Source organism: Gobio gobio (genome assembly GCF_949357685.1).
Source record: "Gobio gobio genome assembly, chromosome: 3".
NCBI classification, from domain to species: domain Eukaryota; kingdom Metazoa; phylum Chordata; class Actinopteri; order Cypriniformes; family Gobionidae; genus Gobio; species Gobio gobio.
Genome location: NC_137099.1, coordinates 52,724,266 through 52,744,413, shown reverse-complemented (window position 1 = coordinate 52,744,413; position 20,148 = coordinate 52,724,266). Strand labels below are relative to the sequence as shown.

Sequence of the window (20,148 nt, the reverse complement as noted above, 5' to 3'; positions counted from 1 at the left end):
TGCTTTGTCTGTATTGAAAGCAGAATCTATTTGAAGGTTTTATCGTGCGAGTTTCATATGTACGGTAACTTTTACGTGTGAATGATTTATGTGCCAGTCGGTGTCAATGCAAAACATACTACTTTTGGTGCATGTTGTGGTTTGCAACTATTATCACTAAATATTAAAATGCTACAATTCACCATTTGTTACACCGTTCATGTTTTATTGTTGCACGAGACACATTTTCAGTGACGTTCAGACGTAGTATCTCAGTTGCCATGCCAACCTCGTTGTGGTTTCATTTTATCAATTTTGCTTGAGAAAACTTTAGTAAGTCAGAATAAGATGATTTGGTATAATTAAACAAGTCGATTTAGAGATGCTCTATAGCTCTCAATATCCACCGAGAGGTTTGTTTTTCGTATTAAGTAAATAAAATGTCGAATGACTGGTATAAACATAAACGAATGACTGGTAAAAACATTCAATTTACTCAAAAATCATTAGTGAGATAAAGAGGGCTATTTTAATTTGTTGTATTGGAATTTGAATGTATTTATTTATAGGTTGTAGTAACATGGTAGTTCCAGCAGGTGGCGTCAAAACTGTATCAGAGAGACTGAACTAAGAACATGAGGTTGAGATGTTGCTTTATGCCAGAAATGCAAGACTAATGTTTTAAATGAATGATCTCCAAATGTACCTCTCCTGTTCCTCACATTTACTTGAACGGCTGGAAGATTATTTCTTTATTCCTCAACATATTCTGATCCAGATAAGGAGGCCGAGGCACTGAGAAGGATGCTGAGGGCCCGCCGTCGCTCTACCAGCCCCGCCAAAGGGGCATCTACCCATCGCAGCCCCACCAGACACTCACCTGTTAAAGTACTAATAAGCCATCATTGCAGTAATATTAGTGAGATCAGTTTTGTTTAATGCTAAAAGAAACTCTCTCTCTCTCTCTCTCTAGGGTGGCACTTATGATTCAGAGCTAATGAGGGTGTTACGGGAAAGAGATGAACTGCAAAACATGTTGGAGAAACACGAGCGGCATCTCTCAGAGATCCAGGCCAATGTTAAAGTGCTCACGGCCGAACGGGACAAGACCAGAATGCACTACCAGCAGGTAGACAGTACCGATTTTTGAATCAGGTTGGATGTGTTCAAACTGGACATGTCACACAGAGTATAAAACACAAAAACCACATAGTTCATTCTTAGTGGCTGGTGTTTAACTTGCAGTTTTATGTCGGGGAGGTATAGACAATAAAGGATTTTACAGAATGGATTTTTTAATTATTCAAATATTATGATGTCATCACATTTGTTTTTGTCAAATTATGATATATATTCATATATTTATTTATTATATATTTATTAGTCTATATTTATTATTAGTATTATAACATTTTAATAATGTTTTGGCTCCTCTACAATGACAATATACAGCTAAAACAATTATTTAAATTTATATTGATTAAAATATTACATTAAGTAATAAATCAATATTCATATTTTAGTGCAATACTTTGTGTATATATATATATATATATATATATATATATATATATATATAGTTTGACTACAGTGACAATTTACAGTAAAACAATTATTTAATCTTATATTGATTAAAATATTAAATTAATTAAACAATATTATTATAATTAACATTATATACTTTTTAGTACATGCATCAAATGTGTTATTTTATTAGATTTAAAATTATATATATATATATATATATATATATATATATATATATATATATATATATATATATATATATATATATATATATATATATATATATATATATATATATTTGCGAGATACTATTTTGATAATTTATTTTGGCTTCACTACAATGCCAATATACTGTACAATCAATAATTACAATTTATATTATTATTGTATTAAACTAATAAAACAATATTAATTTAATATTTTAGAGCAAATATTTTTAGCACATACATCACATTTAGTTTGATTAAATCATTATCTAAATGTTTATATTTTATATAAATATATAATATAAATACACATCATATACAGTAGTTGTAATATTGGTGTATATATATATATATATATATATATATATATATATATATATATATATATATATATATATATATATATATATATATATATATATATATATATATATATATATAATATTTTAATAATTTGTTTTGACTTTACCACAATGACAATATACAGCAAAAACTAATATTTCATTTTGGGAACAACATATTTACACTCATAATTTTTTTTTCAAACACAGAAAGACAGCATTCCCCAATTATATATAGTATTTCAATAAACAGTGTGCCCTAACTCCCTCTGCAGGCTCAGGAGGAGATAGCAGATCTACGGCGGGAGGTGATGAGGTCAAAGGCAGCGCGAGGGCCCAAGAGCAGTGTGACCGCTCAGAGCATCCTGAAGCGAGTGGAGGGCGAACGGGACGAGGCCACAGCAGACCTCAACCGCATGACCACAGAGAGAGACAGCCTGAGAGAGAGACTCAAGGTACGATCTCCAGCAGCCTGACTGGCATATGTGCTGTATCACATTCATGTTCGCTTGTACATCCCTCTTATGAAGATGTTATTTAGGAGCACTAAAGGAAAATCACTTACGTACTAGAGTACAGTAATAAATTGAGTCATCTCACTGGGGATAATACCAGGAGAGAGGTGTGCTTTTTTTAGCCCGCTGAGTGTATGTGTGTTCCCTTTGAACTGCACGTCGCCTCAGATCTCTCAGGAGACAGCCATCAGCGAGAGAGCTCACCTGGAGCAGAGGGTGGAGGACCTGCAGGCTGCTGTACTCACAGTAAGAGCTCTGCATTAATGGACCAGTGACGACAGCTGTACATTGAACACAATACACTTACTAGAGTTCAGAGGAAAGCGAAATCACCAATGAGATCTCAATTGTTTCTTTTAGACAACAATAAGATTAAATTGAGAACAAATGGAGTCCTATTTAAGTCTAGTGAGACCTGTTTTCCAACTGAACTCAGATGTGAACTCATCATTTTCATCAAATTCTTCCAAAACCAAACTATATGTCTGAACTGCTATCCACATTTGTTTATGGCTCTTTATTCGTTCTGTTGTAACATTTGCAATACAATTCCATTTGTTTATATTAGATAACTGCATTAATTAACATGAACTAACAATGACAAATACTTCTAATCTTAGTTCATGATCATTTCTACATTTATTAATACATAATTAAAGTATCTGTTACTAATGGTAACACTTTACAATAAGGTCTCATTGGGTGATGTTAATAATGCATAAACTAACAATGAACAATTCATTCATACAACTTTTGATTTTACTAAAGTATTAGTAAATTAAAAATAAATTGAAACATAAAAATAAATGCTTTAGAAGTGTTTTCATTGTTAGTTCATGTTAACTAGTGCAGTTAGCTAATGTTGACAGATTGAACCTTATTGTAAAGTGTTACCATATTATTTAATGGACCTGAGCTAACATGAATTAACAATGAACAGTTGTATTTTTATTAACTTTTATCAAAGATAAATTCTGTAACAAATGTATCCACAAATTACCCTTTCTGTAAGTCAACAATTGTCTCATTTGTTTGTTTTTATTTCTTTATTTCTAAGACATTTTAGGAGTAATACAGAGTCAAAATGGATATTTGAATTGAAACCTAAGTGTATTATGTGCATTATGAAAGCTCTTAAGCAATATAATTTCCCTATTGGCTATATTATACTATACCATACTATACTTTACTATACTATTCCATACCATACCATACCATGCTATATTATACTATACCATACCATGCTATACACACCATACTATACATACCATGCTATATTATACTATACCATACTATACTTTACTATACTATACCATGCTATACATACCATACCATACTATACATACCATACTATGCTATATTATACGGTATGCTGGGGTATGTCAGCAGAGACATACCATACCTCACCATACCATGCTATATTATACTATACCATACCATACATACCATGCTATACTATACCATACTATACATAGCATACCATACCATGCTATATTATACTATACCATACTTTACTATACATACCATGCTATACTATACTATACTATACTATACCATACTATGCATACCATGCTAAATTATACGGTGTGCTATGGTATGTCAGCAGAGACATACCATACCACAACATACCATGCTATATTATACTAAACCATACCATACATACCATGCTATACTATACATCCCACACCATACCATGCTATATTATACTATACCATACTATACATACCATGCTATACTATTCTATACTATACTATTCCATACCATGCTATACCATACCATACTATACATACCATACCATGCTAAATTATACGGTATGCTATGGTATGTCAGCAGAGACATACCATACCACAACATACCATGCTATATTATACTATACTATACTATACATACCATACCATGCTATATTATACTATACTATACATACCATACCATACTATGCTATATTATACTATACTAGGGGTGCTCCGATTGATCGGCAACCGATCTCTATCGGTCGATAATCGCTTTGGGATGATTGATCGGCGGTCTCCAAAAAGGCCGATCTCATGAACCGATCGCATGCTGACGACACATAAAACCCGCGCCTGCCGTGAGAGCTAGGGCATGATATGCAGCGACACCGTCTCATTCTCTTTCCAGCGCGGGTAAAATAATTATAATGCTGAAGGTGAGGTACAATTCATATTTCTATATTAAATAACTTACGCAGTGAAAACTTTCGGTGGGACGTAAATTCACAAACAGCGCGCGTGAATCACCGCGTGCGCGCTCTCTCTCTCTCCCTTTTGAAAATGCTCAAATGGCTTCACATCAGCGCATCGCATGTGCACTAAAATCGAGCTGCACAGTTGACACAGGATTTGCCACTTTGCACAATCGAGGCAGTGTCGCATCGTCACTAAAGTTTATCATTTGCATTTATTTTTGAGTCTTGCCTGTGTTCAAACCGCTCAGCACTCGCGCGCACGGTCTGGAGAGACGAGTGAACGTTTGTGCAACTACATGTATCCGTGTTCGCTCTTAAAGTGACAGCTGTCGAATAAACTGCTGCTTGATGAACCTTTATGACACTCACTGCTCTTGAATGACTAACGTTTGCAACCTTAAGTGTAAGGATTAATCTAATTTAATTTATTCAGGGAAGACCAATATTAATTTACATTTGATTTCTTATTAAATGTCTTAAGTATTTCTTACCTCAATACTGTTAGACCTACCTGAAAAATTGTTAAAACAAAAATGCACTGCATGATCAAATATTTAGGTGAGATAATTATATACATTTATTATATACATGTATTTGGGTAAGATGGCCTACAGTCGCCATAAGTTATCTCATTTTCTAAAATTAACACTTTGTGGTTCTTCAAGATCTTGACTCTGTTAATTTAGAGTTAGTTTCATTTCTACAAATGGTGCAAACTCTGCAAGATTATAGATAAAAGATTGCCATTCTGTGATCGGCAGTGATCGGCAATCGGCAGATCATGATCTTGGTGATCGGCCCCAAAAATGCTGATCGGAGCATCTCTATACTATACCATACTATACTATACATACCATCCATCCATCCATCCATCCATCCATCCATCCATCCATCCATCCATCCATCCATCCATCCATCATCTTCCGCTTATCCGGGGCCGGGTCGCGGGGGCAACAGTCTAAGTAGAGACGCCCAGACTTCCCTCTCCCTAGCCACTTCCTCCAGCTCTTCCAGGGGAAACCCGTGGCGTTCCCAGGCCAGCCGGGAGACATAATTCCTCCAGCGTGTCCTAGGTCTTCCCCGGGGCCTCCTCTCGGTGGGACGTGCCTGGAACACCTCCCTGGGAAGGCGTCCAGGAGGCATCCAAAATAGATGCCCGAGCCACCACAGCTGGCTCCTCTCGTGTGGAGGAGCAACAGCTCTACTCTGAGCTCCTCCCGAGTGACCGAGCTTCTCACCCTATCTCTAAGGGAGCGCCCAGCCACCCTATGGAGAAAGCTCATTTCGGCCGCCTGTATCCGGGATCTTGTCCTTTCTGTCATGACCCACAGCTCATGACCATAGGTGAGAGTAGGAACGTAGATCGACCGGTAAATCGAGAGCTTTGCCTTACAGCTCAGCTCCTTCTTTACCACGACAGACCGGTATATCGACTGCATTACTGCAGAAGCTGCACCGATCCGTCTGTCAATGTCCCGTTCCATCCTTGAACAAGACCCCAAGATACCTGAACTCCTCCACTTGAGGCAGGAACTCTCCACCAACCTGAAGTGGGCAATCCACCCTTTTCCGACTGAAAACCATGGACTCGGACTTGGAGGTGCTGATTCTCATCCCAGCTGCTTCACACTCGGCTGCAAACCGCCCCAATGTACGCTGAAGGTCCTGGTCTGAGGAGGCCAACACGACAACATCATCCGCAAAAATCAGCGACGAAATCGTATGGTTTCTTGGCTGTGCCTAGAAATTCTGTCCATAAAAATTATGAACAGAACCGGTGACAAAGGGCAGCCCTGCCGGAGTCCAACATGCACCGGGAACAGGTCTGACTTACTGCCGGCAATGCAAACCAAGCTCTTGCTCCGGTCGTACAGGGACCAAACAGCCCTAAGCAGGGGGCCGCCGACCCCATACTCCCAGAGCACCCTCCACAGGATGCCACGAGGAACACGGTCGAATGCCTTCTCCAAATCCACAAAACACATGTGGACTGGTTGGGCAAACTCCCATGAACCCTCCAGCACCCTGAAAAGGGTATAGAGCTGGTCCAGTGTTCCACGACCGGGACAAAAAACACACTGTTCCTCCTGAATCCGAGGTTCCACTATCGGCCGAATTCTCCTCTCCAGTACCCTGGCATAGACTTTCCCGGGGAGGCTGAGAAGTGTGATCCCCCTATAGTTGGAACACACTCTCCGGTCCCCCTTCTTGAAAAGAGGGACCACCACCCCGGTCTGCCAGTCCAGAGGTACTGTCTCCAACCGCCATGCGATGTTGCAGAGGCGTGTCAGCCAAGACAGCCCCACAACATCCAGAGACTTGAGGTATTCAGAGCGGATCTCATCCACCCCCGGTGCCTTGCCACAGAGGAGCTTTTTAACCACCTCGATGACTTCAGCCCGGGTGATGGACGAGTCCACCTCCAAGTCCCCAGCCACTGCTTCCTCAATGGATGACATGTCGGTGGGATTGAGGAGATCCTCAAAGTATTCCTTCCACCGCTCGATGATATCCCCAGTTGAGGTCAACAGGTGCCCATCTCCACTGTAAACAGTGTTGGTAGGGCATTGCTTCCCCCTCCTGAGGTGTCGAACAGTTCACCGAACTCCTCCCAGGCCCGATTTTTTGCCTCCTCGACTACCCGGGCTGCAGTCCGCTTGGCCTGCCGGTACCTGTCAGATGCCTCCGGAGTCCCACAAGCCAGCCAGGCCCGATAGGACTCCTTCTTCAGCTTGACGGCATCCCTTACTTCCGGTGTCCACCACCGGGTTCGGGGATTGCCGCCTCGACAGGCACCGGAGACCTTACGGCCACAGCTCCGATCGGCCGCATCGACAATGGAGGTGGAGAACATGGTCCACTCGGACTCCCTCGGGATCCGGTCGAAGCTCCGCCGGAGGTGGGAGTTGAAGATCTCTCTGACAGGGGGCTCGGCCAAACGTTCCCAACAGACCCTCACAGTACGTTTGGGTCTGCCGAGTCTGTCCAGCTTCCTCCCCCGCCATCGGATCCAACTTACCACCAGGTGGTGATCAGTTGACAGCTCTGCCCCCCTCTCTTCACCCGAGTGTCCAAGACATATGGCCGAAGGTCTGATGACACGACCACAAAGTCGATCATCGACCTCCGGTCTAGGGTGTCCTGGTGCCACGTGCACTGATGGACACCCTTATGCTTGAACAATGTGTCAGTTATGGACAGAAATCCAATAACAGAACGACCCTCTCGTTCACCGGGGTGAACTCCAACACATGACGGTTGAGCTGGGGGGCTATAAGCAAACCCACTCCAGCTCTCCGCCTCTCACCATGGGCAACTCCAGAGTGGTAGAGAGTCTAGCCTCTCTCAAGAAGTGTGGTTCCAGAGCCCAAGCTGAGCGTGGAGGTGAGGCCGACTATCTCTAGTCGGTACCTCTCGACCTCCCGCACAAGCTCCGGCTCCTTCCCCGCCAACGAGGTGACATTCCACGTCCCTAAAGCCAGAATCCGTGTCCAGAGATCGGGTCATCGGGGGCCTCGCCTTCGACTGTCGCCCGATCCACTATGCACCGGCCCCTTACGCTCCCTCCTGCAGGTGGTGAGCCCACAGGAGGGCGGCCCCACGTCACTCCTTCGGGCTGAGCCCGGCCGGGCCCCATGGAGGGAGGCCCGGCCACCAGGCGCTCGCATATGAGCTCCAACCCCAGGCCTGGCTCCAGGGTGGGGTCCCGGCTGCGCCATGCCGGGCGACGTCTCGGTCCTTGATGTCATTGTAGTCATAAAGGGTTTGTGAACCGTTCTTAGACTGGCCCGTCACCAAGGACCTGTTTGTCTTGGGAGACCCCACCAGGGGCATATAGCCCCAGACAACATAGCTCCCAGGATCATTCGGGTACTCAAACCTCTCCACCACGATAAGGTGACAGTTCAAGGAGAGGGTATGGACAAACCATACCATACCATACCATACTATATTATACTATACCATACTATACTACAGTATACATACCATACCATACTATACTATACTATACTATACTATACTATACTATACTATACTATACTACACCATACTACACTATACCATACTATACATACCATACCATGCTATATTATACTATACCATACTATACTATACATACCATACCATGCTATATTATACTATACTATACATACCATACCATGCTATATTATACTATACCATACTATACTATACATAACATGCTACATTATACTATGCTATATATACCATACCATGCTATATTATATTATACTATACCATACTATACCATGCTATATTATTCTATACCATACCATGCCATACTATACTATACCATACCATACATGCTATACTGTACTATACTATACTATAAACTACAGTTATTGTTAAGGACAAGTGTCATTGTTTTGTGTGTGTCCCAGCTGGAGCAGGAGCGGGGGGAACAGAGAAGCAGGCAAGCTCAGATGAGGGACAACATGATGGGTCTGGAGGAGGAAGTTCACACACTTGGTCGCAAACTCAATGACAGTGAGGAAGAACTCAGTCACTTCAGAAATGAGTGCAGCAGCCTCAGGTACAATCAAAAACAACTACTGTAGATGTGTCCATATTTTAGTGCTGAAAGTATGTTTAGAGGTTTTGTTAGCTTAGTACTTTGAATATTAATTCTGTGTGTGTGTGTGTGTGTGTGTGTGTGTGTGTGTGTGTGTGTGTGTACCAGACTGGAAAATACTCAGATGGAAAGTTCTCTGAGCGAGAATCAGCGGAGACTGACCAGCAGGATTGGAGATCTTCAAAACACTCAGGAGAGAAATAAAATACTGGACGAGAAGAACAGTGAGAAAACCAGAAAATACATTTAATCTGTGCTGTTCCTCACAACTATTTTCCTTTTTAGAAAGAAATGGTATCTGCAAGGATTTCCAGTCAGGATTTAGACCGTATCATAGTACTGAGAATGCTCTCATTAGAGTCACAAATGATTTGCCCTCATTATCCGACCATGGTTGCATCTCTCTATTAGTGTTACTCGATCTTAGCACTGCATTTGATATTATCGACCACAATTATCGACTCGAAAATTATGTTGGCATTAGTGGAATTGCATTGGCATGGTTCCAATCATACTTATCTGACCATTATCAGTTTGTAACAGTAAACAAAGAGGTGTCATATCGATCACAAGTTCAGTATGGTGTACCTCAAGGCTCAGTACTAGGACCTTTGCTTTTCACCCTACACATGCTAACCATAAATATATACTGTATACTACTGTTCAAAAGTTTGGGGTCAGTACACATTTTTTTAAACAAAATTAATACTTTTATTCAGTAAGGTTGAAATAAATTTATCAAAAGTGACATTTATAATGTTACAAAATATTTCTGTTTCAAATAAATGCTGTTAGATTGAACTTTCTATTCATCAGAGAATCCTGAAAAGAAATGATTATCAATTTGTAAAAAAAAATTATGCAGCAAAACTTTTTTAACATTGATACAGTTATAATAAATGTTTATTGAGCATCAAATCATCATATTAGAATGATTTTTGAAGGATCATGTGACACTGAAGACTGGAGTAATGATGCTGAAAATACTGCTTTGATCACAGGAATAAGTTACATTTTCAAATATATTCACATAGAAAACAGTTATTTTAAGCGGTAATAATATTTCACAATATTACAGTTGTTGCTGTATTTTTAATGAAAGAAATGCAGCATTGGTGAGCAGAAGAGACTTCTTTCAAAAACATTAAGAAATCTTACTGACTCCAAACCTTTGAATCGTAGTGTATCAGGTTTTTGGATGAATGTTTTGAATGTATCCATTGGATAGTTGCAATAATGTTAGTGTTTAAAGAGTGTATGTGTGTCACTGCATCTTTTTCCTTTTCCTGTGTGTTTCAGACTCTCTCCTGAGGCAGGTGACGGTTCTGCGAGAGGAGGTGAGCACAATGAGAGGTACAATCTCAGAGCTGGACCAGCACAGAGACACGCTGCAGGAACAGCTGGAGAGAAAGACAGATCTGCTCAGCACAGCAAATGACCAGCTAGATGAGAAGGTAGGTACCAACCTACAGTACGTACACATAATTAAACGGATAAACTCATATTTTTGATTGTGTTTTAGGTTACTTGCTTTCCAGTTAGTTAGTACATTTGTTGATATCGTTATTTATTTGCAGGAGAAAACCATTAGGAGTTTGAAGCTGAGAACCGAGGATCTTGAGACAACTCTAATGTAAGATCATTTTCACTGATTAGTAGACAGTCATGTGCATTGTAATTGAAACCGTAATTATTAAAATTATATCAGGTCTGTATAACGAATAGCTTACTGTATTATTTTCTTTTCATTGCACAGTGTGTTATGTTCACCATCCAGGTATAAGCTTAATGCTAATGTTGATGTATCATAATTAGACATAATTAGTATCATACTTAGTCTATAGCCATAGTTGTTCTTGACTGTTGCTCATGCTTGTTAGCTCTCTGGAATACTTGAGTGGGTACTGGTGCTAAATATTTGACATACCATTGTCTATGGCAACATACCAATGCTACTTTAATGTCATTAAATCTCATTAAATTCTTTAATGTCATTAAAGGATTAGTTCACCCAAAAATGAAAATTAGCCCATGATTTATTCACCCTTAAGCCATCCTAGGTGTGTATGACATTCTTCTTTCAGACGAATACAATCAGAGTTATATTAAAAAGTCCTGGCTCTTCCAAGCTTTATAATGGCAGTGAATTGTTGTTTCGTTTTTTTCAAATCCATAAAAGTGCATCTATCCATCATATAACTGCTCCACACGGTTCCGGTGGGTTAATAAAGGCCTTCTGAAGCGAAGTGCCGCATTTGTGTAAGAGAAATATTCATATTTAAAACTTTAAATATAACTCCAGATCGGAAAAAAAACGTAACTGGTGTGCAATGTCGTCAGACGTATGGTAAGGCCCTACACTTTTTCCGTAAGTTGAATATGGAAGGCGATCTGGTGGAAGTTAGATATTTTACTTTATAAAGTTTTAAATATGGATATTTTTCTTACACAAACACGCCACTTTGCTTCAGAAGGCCTTTATTAACCCCCTGGAGCCGTGTGGAGCAGTTATATTATGGATAGATGCACTTTTATGGACTTATGGAAAAACAAAACAACAATTCACTGCCATCATAAAGCTTGGAAGAGCCAGGACTTTTTAAATATAAATCTGATTGTTTTTGTCTGAAAGAAGAATGTCATATACACCTAGGATGACTTGAGGGTGAGTAAATCATGGGCTAATAACCTAACTAACCCTTTACATTATAAAACCAGACCAGCTGGCTGTACATTATCCCTTACAGAGTCACAAAATTTATAATTTCCTAGAATGATTTTGTGTAGTTTCTCCTTTATATACACTATCATTCAAATGTTTGGGGTTGGTAAGATAAAAAAAAAAAGTTTTTTTGAAATAAATCTCTTATGCTCACCAAGCCTTTGTTTATTTGATGAAAAATACAGTAAAAACAGAAATATTGTGAAATATTATTACAATTAAAAAAACGGTTTGCCATTTTAATATATTTTCAAATGTAATGCGATTTAAAGTTGAATTCTCAGCATAATTACTCCAGTCTTCAGTGTCACATGATCCTATTTCCTTTCTTTTTATTATCAATGTTGAAAACAGTGCTGCTTAATATTTTCAGGATTCAACAGACTTTATTTAAAATATAAATATTTTGTAAAATTATAAATGTCTTTGTTGAAAATTGAATGCATACTATACAATGTCTTATACATTTCTTCCTTTAAAAAAAAAAATATATATTACAGACCCCAAACTTTTGAACAGTAGTGTTCAAGTAGTGATCCTCTGTGGATATAAAACTATAAACCAGAATTTGAACACATGAGTGTATGAATATGTAATATGTGAATATGAGGATTCATTAAGACTGATACACCCTAAAATGTAAATTGAATTTCCTCAAAAGATTTATGATTATGATGATATATGAATGACTATGAAAAATTAGGATAATGATGTGACTTCCTATCCGCAGAGCTTTAAAGGAGACTGTAGCTGGCAGAGAAAGAGAGATGGATGTTCTGAGGAGGAAGTTGTCAGACTCTGGAAAAGAAATGGGCGCAGTGATGAAAATCAAAGAAGCCACGTTGCAAGAGAACGGTCAGCTGAAGGATGACCTTGAAAAAACACGCCTGGAAAATCAGGTACCAAACTTTTATTTAAGGGCATTCCAATAGATAAGGGAACAAGGCGTCAAACTTTCTTTCTTTCTTTCTTTCTTTCTTTCTTTCTTTCTTTCTTTCTTTCTTTCTTTCTTTCTTTCAGACTCTACAGCTCAAGCTGGATGAAGCTAATGAGGAATTAGAAGACTTGCAGAGAAAAGTACAAGATCACGTTTCTGACATTTCACGCACTGAAGATCTTTTGTCGGCTAAGGTAAAGTCACTTAAACTAAAAAGCTAAATGGATCATGTTCCATGACTAAAGGTGAATTGGAGTATCTATAGATTTATAGTATTTATAGGTATTTTAACTATGCCAGTCGTCATTGTTTTCTGCCCTTTAGGAGCGTGAGTGCAGGGAACTCCAAGAGTCTCGGAGAAAAGCGTCTCTTCAGGTGGAAAGCTGGGAGGAACAGGCCAGGCATGCTGAAACCACTGTCATCGAACTCCGTCTTGAGCTTCACAACTCTAACTTAGAGATACTTCGACTCAAAGAAAGAGCAGACAGCCTGGAGTGCAGCCTGCAACAGGTCACTTCTTCCCGTCATTCATCACTTCAACCTGTCGTCATAACTCACCCTCAAGTTGTTCCAAACCTGTATGAGTTTCTTTCTTCTGCTGAACAGAAATGAAGATATTTTGAAGAATGTCGGTAACAAATGTCTTTACGGTTGGGTTGACAGCCCAACAACTGTTTGGAGACAGACATTCTTCAAAATATCTTCTTCAGCAGAAGAAAGAAATTCATACAGGAACAACTTGCGGGTGAGTAAATGATGACAGAATTTTCATTTTAGGGTGAACTGTTCCTTTTAATATGCAGGAGATTGCCAATTCAACCCAAATGCTCACTTCAAGACTGAAGTCTCAGATCATAGCGAACCTGTCTGTCGCTAATGCTCTTCAGTCTGGTAGTGTGCACTTGCCCTCAGTTAACTCACTCTCTCATAAATAATGTTTTATAAACATAGTTCGGGAGGAGCACGTTCAGATAATTGACACAGGTGGAGAGCACTCAGCTAATCAACAGTAAGAGGTATATATACACGCAGCAGTCTTACCTCCATTCATTGACAGTTTTCTAGCATCCCTCCACCACCCCTTCTCCACACTTTTATTTTATCAGCCACTTACATATACGGGGGGTACTCTGGGTTCGGGCCAAATTCCGAGCTCGAAGCCCTCCCCCCGGACAGCACGCCAAATACGCAGTTAAATTACTCTCCATAAATGATATGTAAGTGTGAACTCGTGAAACTGTGGTTTGTTGCTGTGTCCAGGCATTGAGTGCAGAGCGAAGCTGTAACAATCAGCTGTCTCAGCTGAACCGAAAGGTGATTCACATGGAGGAAGATCTGCGTCAGGCCCAGACCGAGCGCACACAGTTGCAGACTGACCTGGAAAAAACACGAGAGCTCTGCGTCAAACTGGATGCAGGCAAAGAGGCTGTGAGTGCTCAGATTGGTTTATATCAGTCTGCCAGTAAAACAACACTACCTACTTGATGTCAGGCCAACAACTGTAACACAAGCAGGATTAGAACAAACGTTATTCAGCATCTTAAGCCGCTTTTCCATCGTCGTGCCGAGCGGTTCTAAGAACGGTAAGGAAAGGTTACAGTTATATTTCAGCTTGAGCTTGGTTCGGCACTGCACGATTACAAACCGTTCTCGGCCTGGTAGAATGCAAAGAGCTCTGTTATCAGCCCCACAGTGGAAAATGAAACCATTTCGGGACCGACTGGAACAGTTCTGCACGGAATGGAACTGTTAAGCAACGAGAACGGCTTGGCCTGACGGTGGAAAAATGGCTGTAGACTGAGGTTTCTATCCAGTTGAACTATCCACAGATCTATTAACGCCCCATTTTTATATTAGCCCTTGCCTGAATTTCGTTTTACTGAAATACAGAGTGTTATGGCAAAAATGTATTCATTGACATCACTAATAAGAGACAAACCTCAATCCAATTGTCTTTATAAAGATTTATTTTTCTTGCAAGAAAGAGCCCACAGTCAACACAGTCATACAAGCCTGTCTCGAGTGTGAACTGATAAAACAAAAGATTGCCCAAGCTCTTATACTCCTCAATGACCCCATAGTTTTCCACACAGGGTAAAAGTAAGAAACACAACACACAAATGGTCTCCCTCTGTCTTAGAACTTATTTAAATTAAAAGCAAGAAACACAATGGTCCTCTTTCTGTCTTAGAACTAATTTAAATTATCCGACACCTTTGGTACGGGAAAGTCCTCAATTTAGGTGTCCTGCCACTACCCCCCCTCTGGTTTTCAACACACACTGTGAGGTGTCAGCATGGCCGAAACAGATTCCTGTGTTGACTCCTGTGTGAACTCAAAACATAAATCTTCTTCTGTGATTCAATTTTTCCCCAACAAGAGTTATGTATTTTTTTTTTTTTACAGTCCCAACTTAAAGTTACCGCTTCAAATATGACCCAGGTGGGACTCGAACCCACAATCCCCAGCTCTGGAAGCTGATGCCTTATCTACTAGGCCACTGGGTATCTTGAAAGTGCTACAATATAATTATTTTGTTTTGTTAAGGCTACTTCCATGTTACGTTTCCGACTTGAATGCGTGACATTTTATACTAACGAATGCCCGAATCAGAGGTACAAGTGTCCCAGGTGCACTTATATTTGATGTTGTAAGGTCTTGCTTCAAACAAATTAACATTGAACCCACAATGGCCACCATCACAGACTGGAGCAGGTTTGGACACCCTTAGGCTTTTTGTAGAAACACTGAGCCCATTCTGAGATGGACTGAACAAATTACTTCAGAATCTTTGCAACACCACAAACACAACCCAGGTGGGACTCGAACCAACAATCCCCAACTCCAGAGGTTGATGCCTTACCCATTAGGCCACTGGGTGCGCCTCATGCACGTGCCACTTGGGTGCATTGTTAACAATATAATTATTTCGTTTCACTTGACGTTGTAATAACGAATGCCCGAATCAGAGTTACAATTTCCCAGGTGCACTTGAAGCTGTATTTGGTGTTTTAAGGTCTTGCTTCGAACAAATTAACCTTGAACCCACTACAGAATCTTTGCAGCACAACAAACATGACACTCATTCCCACAATCCCCAGCTCCGGAGGTTAATGCCTTATCTATTAAGTCACTAGGTCTCTTGCACATGACAGCTTGGGTAATCTCAACCTTAGATTTCCCATACAGTTTAGACCAGGGGTGTCCAATCCTGCTCCTGGAGTGCCACTGACCCGCAGAGTTCAGCTCCAACCCCAATGAAACACACCTGAACCAGCTAATCAAGGTCTTACTAGGCATACTAGAGACTTCCAGGCAGGTGAGTTGAGATTGCAGGACATTGTCCCTTCAGGACCGAGTTGGAACATCCCTGATTTAGACGGTCATCCCACAGATGCTTCTATACCTAGACTATTGATTGTGATGTTCCTGATGTTTGTTTGCGTTGACTAAAAACATCTGCTAGATTACATCTGCTAGTCTTAAATTCTGAGCGATTTCTGTGCGGAACTTAACTTACCGTAAACTAGATATTTAATTTTTTTTTAAATGTTTTCTGGGTTTATGTATTTATGTATTGTGTAAATGGTGACAACCAAATTGCCTTGGGAAAAAACAGGGACAAACTGAAATTGAACTGAAACGTAAATGTGCTCATACATACAGGTGCAGCGTGAGCTGGAATCATGCCGCTCTGAGGTGGAGCTGTTGCAGAAGCAGCTGACCAGTGAACGTCTGTCTGTTCAGACTTTGGAGAGCCTGCTGGTGTCCTCACGTGAAAAGGAACTACAGAGACAGCTCACCTCTCACGAAAGACAGACAGAAGTACAAATTCTCAAGGACAAACTCTGCATGGCTGACAGCAAAGTGTGAGTGCACGTACACATACGACATCTCATAGAGCTGTTTCTTGTCTTTCTCTCTGTCTTAATCTTCCACTTACTGTCTGTTTTGCCGTCTCTAGGAGTTCTCAGAGTAGGGAAATGGCTCAGCTGAGGACACGATCAACCAAGCTTGAGGCAGATCTAGAGATGACTAAGAGACACCTGTCTACTGAACGCTTTGAAAGGTGGGACACAAACCTTAAAGAGGACCTATTATGCTCTTTTACAGAGTCTTGATTTTGTTTTTGGGCTCTACTTGCTTAGGTTTTCATGCTTATCCCTCTAGTGCTCTTCGGTCATTTCTGACCGGAACATTTTCTGTTTTGAAATTTTAAAAATCACTGCTTCATCGGAGTGATATGAAACTTGGTGACTTTTTTAGCATTAGGTATGTAAACACACAAAAAAATTACCGACCATAGGAAATTAATAGGAAATCGACAAAAACACAAAAATTCTGTGTGTGTGTGTGTACAATCTACAAATCGGCCACAATGCTGAAAAAAAAGTACACAGCAGTAAAGGGGTGACACTCTAAAACATCAAGAGTGTGATATTGACACATCCACTCACACACACTTATACTTATACTCGCACACTTATACACACACACACACACACCTATGAAAAACTGAACCTATGAACCACATTTAGAATTTTTAAAAATCACAGCTTCATCAGAATGATATGACACTTGGTGACATTTCTAGCATTAGGTATGTAAACACACAAAAAAATTGAGGGCATAATTCGAGCATGCTAAGTGGTCGTAAAAAACACTATTGTGCTCTTCGGTCAAAAATGACCGACCATAGGAAATGAATGGGAAATCTGCAAAAACACAAATTCACAGAACAAATCTATATTTCTAACAAAAAAAATATCTAAAACTTTATAATAAATAGTCTTTGAGATTTTTTAAATATATATTAAAATCCAACAACAACAACAAAAAAAAAATCATTAAATGTGTTCAAAAGAGAAATAGGGAATTCTCAAGGCTCTCCATAGAGACCTCTAGTGATTACACCATAGACTGTAAAAGGATTACACCCATGGTTGCATGATTTCAAATAATTCCAAAAGAGGGCGCTAATCTGCCTAGTCTCTATTTTAACCTGAAATACTGCAACAACAAAAATTTTAATTAATTATAATTATACTTTTTAATGGCAAATATAGACCATAATTAATGCATAAATATAAAAAATACCATCAAATCATCTCAAAATACAAAATTAAAAATATTATTGAAGAAAAATAAATTGCATTGGTTTTACTGGGGTGGAGGAAGTTTAATTTTAAGGTGTCCGGTCACTTCTAATCGGGAAGACAACCAGTGCAACCCCTAAACGAAGAGCACCAGAGGGTTAAATGTTCAAAAACACATTAATTTTCTCATATATGACATTGTTGCAGCTCCTCTCTTCCCAGTCTGTCAGTAACGCTCCATTTAGTTCCTGTCTCTATGAAGCCCCTCCTTCTGAAAAGCACAATGTGCTCTGATTGGTTGGCTTGACCAGTGTGTTGAGATTGGTCAACCACTTTGGCTTACATAACCGTTTCAACACACTACTATCACAACTCAACCAGGCCTCAACCCTTTAATGGCGCATGCCTTGGGTGGGAATTATTTAAAGAGGATTGACATGTTCGTTCCTGGAAGAAAACTCAAGACTACAATGGATGCGTTTCAGGGAATTCAGAAACAATGCGCACTGATATAGAGCAACTTTGTGCTTTGTAACTTTGCAGACCTTTTTCATGCTCAAACAGCAACATCACACACTAAAGCATAATAGGCCCCTTTAAAGGGATTGTGAAATGATTTACTCACCATCATGTTTTTCCAGTTCCAGTTTTAAATATATATTTATTTCTTTGGGGTTTGAACAATGTCTAGTCTATGTTTATCTCTCTCACTCTCTTTCCATCAGGGATCGGGCCGTACAGGAGCTGCGCAGGCAGGGTCTCTCGGCTGTTTCTCCCGTCCTCTCCTCCACTATGCGCTCCTCATCCCCTTCCCGCCATCGCTCTCTGAGTCCTCACAGATCATGGTCTCCAGAACGCTCTCATCACAGCACACCTGACCCACTGCTTATGTCCCAGTACCCTGACAGGTGCGCTCCAGTGGCAGATTTGCCATTCTAGGCTTACATAAGTGGACAGTGGACGCGCTGGTTGTTTATTTAGTTAATTATGTTATGTTTATGCTTTAACAGGAGTCTGACTTTCAGGGACCTTTATGACTGAGAAGATCTGACCTGAATACTCCAATCATCCATATTTCCGCTGGCATCATTAATTAATTTCATCTGCTTGGATTCTCTCTGAAGACAATCAATAGACTCTGGTCTTATAAGATTTACTGTGACGTCATGTTTTTAATAAATCAGACTTTTCTTACTACGATTTTTACTGTTTTGCTGTAACTGACATTGATGCACACAGTATTAAAGGGATAGTTCACCCAAAAAATTGTCATTCATTACTCACCCTCATGTCGTTCCAAACCCGTAAGACCTTCAGAACACAAGTTAAGATATTTTTGATGAAATCCGAAAGCTCTCTGACCCCTCCATAGACTTCAGTGTTATTACCCCTTTCAAGACCCAGACAGATAGTAAAGACACGGTTAAAATAGTCCATGTGACTCCAGTGGTTCAACCTTAATGTTATGAAGCGACAAGAATACATTTTGCGTGCAAAAAAACGAACAAAAATAACGACTTTATTCAACAATTTCTTCTAGTCTTAGTCAGAATCTTGCGCTGTTGACGCAGTGTAAACAGAGCAGCGCTTCCTAGTTCTACGGCAGAACGACTCGTGCATATGCGTCGTGGTGCTCACATGACAGCGTCGGCCAATGGTAAGCTGGCGTTCTGGAAGCGCTGCACTGTCTACATTAGGTCAACAGCGTGATGCTGCATTCACACCAAACTCGAATAGAGCGTCAGGAGCGAGTGATTTCAATGTTAAGTCACCGGAAAGGTGCGTTGACGCGCGGAGGTCTGGAGGTCCTGCGCCGCGATGGACGTAATTACGCCTCATTCGCACGAACCGCAAATCGAGCGTCTTGCGCGATACACGCGAATGGTGCTTTTTGTGCATTCACACGTTTAAAGCGAATTCCCCCAAGTTGAAAAATTTTAACTTTGGCGTCAATTCGCGCCGCGTTAACCAATCAGGAGCCTGCCTGCTGCTGTCACGTGGTAAAGTGACGTGATGAGAAACCCTGCA

At 40.2% G+C, this 20,148-nt stretch overlaps 1 protein-coding gene across 1 annotated transcript; it reads left to right on the top strand.

Moving 5' to 3' along the window:
- Window positions 1-783: 783 nt before the first annotated feature.
- Window positions 784-19,380, top strand: tsga10 (testis specific, 10; the record flags this gene model as incomplete). The annotated part of the gene is made up of 16 exons (XM_079812442.1): window positions 784-867; window positions 953-1,108; window positions 2,329-2,508; window positions 2,737-2,814; window positions 9,175-9,326; window positions 9,474-9,589; window positions 10,665-10,819; window positions 10,943-10,998; window positions 12,818-12,986; window positions 13,108-13,218; window positions 13,349-13,534; window positions 14,285-14,452; window positions 16,691-16,893; window positions 16,989-17,093; window positions 18,846-19,028; window positions 19,131-19,380. 16 exons carry the CDS (start codon window positions 784-786, stop codon window positions 19,159-19,161), a joined length of 2,133 nt encoding a protein of 710 aa, XP_079668568.1. The 3' UTR covers window positions 19,162-19,380.
- Window positions 19,381-20,148: the final 768 nt, after the last annotated feature.